General features: G+C 53.6%; 1 protein-coding gene across 1 annotated transcript; it reads right to left on the bottom strand.

Moving 5' to 3' along the window:
• Window positions 1-864: 864 nt before the first annotated feature.
• Window positions 865-5,937, bottom strand: MUC3A (mucin 3A, cell surface associated). Its single transcript, XM_023740981.1, has 10 exons — window positions 5,850-5,937; window positions 5,488-5,673; window positions 4,193-4,308; window positions 4,013-4,071; window positions 3,238-3,383; window positions 2,754-2,819; window positions 1,896-2,058; window positions 1,336-1,427; window positions 1,082-1,134; window positions 865-906 (listed from the first exon to the last, which is right to left on the bottom strand). The coding sequence occupies exons 1-10, from the start codon at window positions 5,935-5,937 to the stop codon at window positions 865-867; spliced, it is 1,011 nt and encodes a 336-aa protein (XP_023596749.1).
• Between the last annotated feature and the right edge of the window lie 1,122 nt (window positions 5,938-7,059).

Below are 7,059 nucleotides of genomic sequence, written 5' to 3'. Positions count from 1 at the left end.
CTAAGTGAGAAGACCTTGGGAGTGACAGGAAGGGACGGATCCCAAGAATGAGGGGATCAGGGAGGGCCTGGGGAGTGCCAGCTGGGGGATCCTAAGAAGCAGAGGGTATCTTTCCTAGCTCAGGATAGGCGTGTGGGTGGAGGAGGGAGGAATTATGACTAGGGCACTGGGATGGGGGAAGGAAGGATTTAGGGCTGAGGGTACAAGGATGGGGAAAGGGGAAAATATGGAAACTGGAGAAGACGTAGGGCTGGGGCTAGGGTTGGGGGGGAGTGATTTAATGAATGGGTCAGGAGGGGGAGAAGAATTAAGAAAAGGGAGTAAGGGGCACAGTAAGGAGTTATACGAGGAGAAGTCACCAGGATGGGATGGGGCTGCAGGCTGGCTATAGGTGTGGAGTGAAGTTCCCGCAGTAAGGAAGCAAAGAGGAAAATAGGGACTAAGGCCTGAGAGCAGGGGAAGGATGCGGGACTGGGGATCAGGAGGGGCAATATGGGCAGAAGGACTGAGACAGGAAGCTGGATTGGAACAGAGAACTGACCAAGTCCGTCTTCCGGTTTTCACAGTAACACACAAAGTATCAGGACTAGTGTGTTGTATCCATTTTACAGGTGATGAAACTGAGGCTTGGAGAAATTAACTGACTTGCTCAAGGTGCCACAGTGGAAGGGCCTGGGTTTGAATTGGGTCTCCAGGTGGGTTTCAGCAAAGTTGGGAGTAATGGGTCCAAAGGACAGTCTGATGTTGCCTAAGGCTACTAGGAGCCCAGGCTGCGCAAGTCCTTGGAGATGGGCACAGTGCAGATGGCTCCTTTCTGCTGTCCTGGGCCAGGGTGGAGCCGTGCTGAAGAGGCCCCTACCGGCCTCATAAGGAGGTGAAGGTCACCTCAGGCCTCTGGATTTGCACCTGCCAGAGAGCAGGTGTGAAAGGGGAGTGAGAGCAGGTGCCAACCCTGCGTGGGCTGGATGGGAGGTCACTGCCTCCTGGTCCTAAGCAGCCAGCCCCTGCCCCTGGGTGGAGGGGGGGAGTGGCATCTGGAACTGGGAGAGTTCCTTGGCATCCTCCCCTTTGCCCCCCTCACCTTCACATTGGTGTCTACGTTCTCCAATACCAACTGGTAGTTTTCTTTCTCGACTAGAAAGGAAAAGAGGGGAGGGGGAGGAAAAGTGAGGAAGGCAGGTCTCAAAGGGTTCCTGTTCCTCTCACCCGCCCTGCGGGGATCGCCTTTGCAGGAGGGGCGCAGGGAAGCAGCAACAGACGTTCCCTCCCACTGGGCAGGTATCCGTCCTGAGCTAGGGAGGCCGCATACTCTTACTCCCTGGGAGGCAGGCTCACCTATTCTGTCGTCCTCGAAGCCCACATTTGAAAAAGTCCCTACGGTGTTCTCATCCCAGATCTCTGCCCATTTCTTGTCCTTTGTCCAGGGCCTGGGTCGGAGCGCCGTTAGGTCAGGTCAGGGCAGCCATTCCGGGACTCCCGCGCCTGCCTCCCCTCCCGGTCCCCAGCGCCCTCACCCGCCGCGGGAGCCGCGCCTGCTCCGGTAGCGCGCGACGAAGACGCCCAGCGCGAGCAGCAGCAGCAGCAGCAGTGCTGCGGCGGCCGCCAGGCCTCCGACCAGCGCCCTCCAGTGGACAGCCACCTCGCAGCGAGGGCCAAAGAACCAGTGCGTGTCCGAGATGAAGCAGCTAGGGGGCGGGGGGCGTCCACAGGTCACTGAGGGTTACCACCACCAGGGACCCGATCCAGTCGTGCGGAGCCCCCTCTGGTGCTGGTGGGTGGGCCGGCTCCACTCTAAGGCAACTGGGTGGATGGGGCGGATGGGGCGGGGTAATGGGCGGGGCATCGAGGGCGGGGCTATCGGTGGGCGGGGCTCCCGCGGGTGGGCCGAGCCTCACCGGCACTCGGGACCGCTTCTCTCCAGGCGGCACTCGCCCTGGTGACAGTCAATGGCGCCTTCCACGCCCGACGTGCAGTTGGTGACGCAGCGAAGCCGGTTGTTCTCAGGCAAGGGGAAGTAGAAATCCTCGTAGCCCTCGGGAGCGGCGCGGCGGCAAATGGCTGGGGGTTTGGGTAGGGGGTTGCAGAGAGACGGGGACCTTACCTCATGTATTCGGGGCCTGGTTATAATGACTCTAAAAATGGATGGGGAAGAACTGAAACAATTTCCGAGGCCAACTCTTCAGACAGGGATTGGACTGGACTGTGGGACATAAAGTGATACTCGTGAAGAATGTGCCTCTTAGTCAAGTAGATACAAGAGGCCAAAGGGGCGGCTTCTGTCCAGAGGTGAGATGGGAAGGCAGAGAGAGTTAGGAGCTGGTTGAATGTTCATGCGGAATCAGGGCGGAGGGGAGGAGTGTGCTGTGGCAGAATGGGGGTGAGCGATTGGGGTCTCATAACAATGTATGTTAAAAAAAAAAATTCTGTATGGGAGACTAACTTGAAATGTAAACTTCATTTAATTACATCAATTTAAAAAAAAAATGGATGGGGAGGACTACATTTCCGAGGGCGGGGTGTTGTGGGGTAGAGGCTGGAATTAGGTTAGGGGAGGCAGGCCCAGCCCCTCAGTCTCTCCTCACCTTCCCTGCTCAGTTGAAAGCTTCTAACAAAGGTCAGAGGCAGCCCTGGACCACATGACTGCCTTTCCACAAGGTCTCCGCCACCTCCCCAGGGAACCTCAATGGGCAGATGTCCCTGGTAGGAGGTGTCATGGCCTCCTGGGGCCACTCAGCACTTTGCCACACACTCACCTTCCGAGGTCAGCTCTGTCCTGCTGTTGTTGTTCAACTTGATGGAGTCAGGCTTAAAACACAGAGCTAGGAAGACAGGTGCAGACAGAATGGAGAGGAGAGAAAGGGGTGAGGCCAGGGAGGAAGGGCAGGCTAAGGGTTGGGGCAGAGAGGGCTCTGTCCATATGGGGGACATGAAGGGACCATGGGGAGAACTCCTTTTCCCTCCCTCAGCTCCTTGTAATAATCAGGAGTTACCAGCCACCCTGGAAACAGGGAGCATAACTGTCAGGGGGTCTCCTCCCCAGTGCCCAGGGTCTGGTGAGCCCCTCCCCAGCCCCACCCTTGACCCAGTTGGGTGTGGACCTGTGCCCCTTCTCTCCACCTGCTTGAGGTACCACAGGACTGGCACCTGAGCCCAGAAGGCCCTCTGCCTGAGCTGGAGCAGGCTGGGTGGTGGCTCTGAGCCTGGGGCCCTCCACCAGCCCCAGGCCCTTCCACTCACTGTCGTTCCCGCATCCGGCCCCTTCCTGGCTGGCATTCTGGAGCACCTCCTTCAGTGACGTCTTCACCTTCTCATACTCCTCCTCCAGCTGGGAGCTGAAGGCCAACTTCAGCAGGACCAGATAGTCCACCACGATGCTGCCATTTCTGAGGGCATTGGGAGGGGGGAGCCTTAGAGGGTGCACAGACCTGGGGCAGATAACGTCCTTGGAAGGGCAACTCCGGGACCAGCCAGAAGTGCAAGAGGGGGGAGAGGCAGAGACAATGAGTTGGGATGCCACGGGCATCCTTTTCAGAAGGGGCTGCCAGCACCCTAGACTTTGTCAGCCTGGGAAGGCTGAAAGAATGATTCACGTTCTCTTTGTATTGCATAAAGCCATCACCAAACCAGACCCTTCTGGGTTCTCTGCCTCTCTCCTGCTGACTCATTCAGCAGACCAGGTGCCAGCCAGAGAGGGCCAAGTCAACAGTCTGGGCACTAGGGTTCCCACCAGCCCTCATGTGCCACTTTAATCCCTCTGCATGTCCCCATGCAATCTCCCTTCATCCAACATGCTTGAAGAGGAGGAGTGGCAACCCTCTTTAGAAATGGCCCCAGGAAAGACCACAAAGATCCCTGATGGTCTGATTCCCTGTTGATTCTCTCCATCCCTCTATTTATGAAATCTGATGACTCCAAAAGCAGAGAATGGATTCTCTGGCCTTTCTTTCTAGCCTCTTCCCTCACCCCCCCACCCCCATCACACCTCCGCCACATCACCAGAAGGGTCTCCTACCTTAGGGACAGGATCTCCACACTCTGGAACCCCTGCACATTTTGGTAAACCATCTTCATCTGAAATGCAAAGGAAACCTGGGCTCATGTCTGAACCTCCAGGCCTGAGGGCATCCACGGGCCCAAGCCTAGCTCCAGGGGAGGACCTAGGCCCTAAGTTCACCTCCAACCCCCACCTCACCTGATTCTGGAAGGTGGTGTTGAATTCCCTGTAGGCCTGGGAAGTGTTGTCATTGAGGTTGGGGGAGAACTCCTGGTCCACAGATACCTCCATGCCCACTTCAGTATCCACGGTGTCTGCACACAGTATGCCCTGCTCTGGTCATTTCACCATCTGTTCCTGTCTGACTTCACCCCCACCCAGAGGTGCCTCCCTCTGCCCTCTCCGTGTTCCCTGAGGACTGACTGAACAGGGAGGGAAACAGGAATTCTGGGATGTCTTGTCCTGAGATAAGGGAGAGAATGGAAGTCAGGATGCTCCTTTGTTGGCAGAATGATGACCAAAAAGATGTCTATGGCCTTATCCCTGGAATCCGAGAATGCGCTATGTTACATAGCAAGGGGGAATCACCGTTGCAGGTGGAATTAAGGTTGCTAGTCAGCTGAACTTAATATAGGAAAATTATCCTGGATTATCTAGATGGGCACAATGTAATCACAAGGACCTTTAAAAGTGGAAGAGGAAGACAGACGAGATCATAGTCAGTCAGAGGCAGATGTGACTATGGAAAAAACGCACAGAGAGATGCAACGTTGCTGGCTTTGAAAACTGAGAAAGAGAGCCTTGAGACAAGGAATGCAGGCAGCCTCTAGAAGCTGGAAAGGGAAAGAAAATTGATTCTCCCCTAACCCATTGCTGTCAAGTTGATTCCAATTCCTGGTGACCACATGTGTTACAGAGTAGGATGGATCCATAGAGTTTTCTTGGTTGTAATCTTTATGGAAGCAAATGGCTAGTCCTTTCTTTCATGGTGCCACTGGATATGTTCGAACTGCCAACCTTTAGGTTAGCAGCTGATCACAAACCACTCATGCCATTCAGGGACCAGTTCTCCCCTGGAGTCTCCACAAAGAAATGCAGCCCTGCCAAGAACCTGATTTTAGCCCAGTGAGATCCATGTTGGACTCCCAACCTACAGAACTGTAAGATAATAGATTTGTATTGTTTAGGTCGCTAAGTTTGCAGTACTTTGTTACAGCTGAAACTGGAAACTATTGCATCCCCCAAGCAGGCCAGACCAGAAGGAGATCCCAGGAAGGAGTGTGGTCCTAGCCACCTTCTGGAGGAGAGCACAGAGAGGAGGCATGTTATGGGGTAGAGGAGGAGATGAGACAGAAGGCTATGAAGGACTTGGGTTGGGATGGACAGAATGAATAAAATGGCATGAATGCCTGCAGGCCAGCTGCAGGCTGGGCCCAAGGAGAGTTAGTGGGGCTTCTGGGAGAGGGTGCAGGGGGCAAGGCTCTAGAACTCACCCAGCTCCACCTCTTCAACAGGGAACTCGCAGAGGGGGCCATAGAAGGTGCTGGTGCACAGGCACTTGAGGCCATCCCATTTGCCCCCGTTACGGCACTTGTTCTGGACCTGACAGCGCTCACCAGAAAATTCCGGGAGGCAGACGCACCGGCCTTGGTCCCAGGTCCCACCATTGTCACAAATGACTGGGCAGCACAGGAAGAAACAAAAGTTCAACGTAGGGTCTGACCTTGATGGCACAGGAATTTAGCAGGGGAAGGAAAGAGGAGAACAGGAAGGAAGGAGGTCCAACCTGGGGTGGTGGTCATCCTAGACTGTGTAGTCATCTGAGTAGAGGTCGAAGTTGTCATGGGTGACGTACGGGTGGTGGGAGGCTGGGTAGTGGCCACTGATGTTTCTGAAGTCTTGCTGGTGGGCAGGGTGGGATATGCCAATTTGCTTGAAGTCATCATGTCAGTTGGAAGGCTGATGCTTGGCTTTGTGGTGAGTGGGAGGTTAGTGAATCCAGGAATACGTGGCGTGGTTACAGAGTTGGTGCTCATCCAGGTCTCACTAGTGGGCCTTTGTGTGCTCGACAAAACTGAGTTAATGGGTATGGTCTTTGTGATGACAGAACTAGGGGGCCAGCTAGTGGGGTAAGCCTCAAGAGGAATGGAAGTAGAAGCATCCACATGTGTAGGAAGGAGAGTTCTCATACTGGCTGAACTAGGAGAGCTGGCCATCTCAGTAGCAGAGGGAAATGTTGACAATGGGATGGTGGGAGTAGAAGTAATCTCAATACTGGAATCTATTTCAGTACACGGAGTAGTGGGTGATGAAGAGACTGTAGTAATTGATATAGATTCTGGACATGGTGTCGTAGAAGTAATAATAGAAAAGGGGGTTGTTTCAGTAAGAGTACTTGTGAGAAATGAGGTTGTTGAAGAAGTTCTTGTAGTTAGAAATGAAGAGAGAGTAGGAAAAGTGACAGCAGAAGAAACTGTATTTTCTGTACTGGCCATATGTGGGGAGGAAAGAAAAGAGCTAGTGGTAGCAGTAAGCACTCTAACTGCTTTGTGACGAGATGCAGAAGAGGACATTGCCTCTGTGGATGTTAAAGAAGTGGTGATGTTGGTAAAAGAGGTAGATACTGAATTTCTAGAAGTAATCCCTGAAGTAACACTTTCTGTCGGAGATGGACTTGAGGATGTGGGAGAAGTTCCCAATATGCGAATCGAGACAGAAGTTTTAAGAGTAGACAGGGATGTGCTTGGAAAACTAGATGGTAAAACTGTGGTACTCAAGTTTCTCGATGTACTGATGGTAGGACTAGCAGAGGTGGTGAAACCTGTACTTCCAAGGGTATAGGTGATAGGGACAGAAGATTGTCCAGTAAGTGTACTAAAAGGAGAGAGTGTGGAAGACCCTACAGCAGAGGTAAAGGGAATGGTTGTAGTGAGGGAACGTGTAGGAGTGCTTTGTGTACTTGCAGGAGAAGTGATAATAGTGGGCCTTGTGGAAGACGATGTGATAACACTGAGTGTTGTTTCTGTGTTTTGGTGAGTGGAGGAAGATGGAATGATATTTGTGGG

The sequence above is a fragment of the Trichechus manatus genome, unplaced genomic scaffold (genome assembly GCF_000243295.1).
Source record: "Trichechus manatus latirostris isolate Lorelei unplaced genomic scaffold, TriManLat1.0 scaffold00170, whole genome shotgun sequence".
In the NCBI taxonomy this organism is placed as follows: Eukaryota; Metazoa; Chordata; class Mammalia; order Sirenia; family Trichechidae; genus Trichechus; species Trichechus manatus.
Note: the sequence above shows the minus strand (reverse complement) of the source record. Positions and strands in the feature narration are given on the sequence as shown.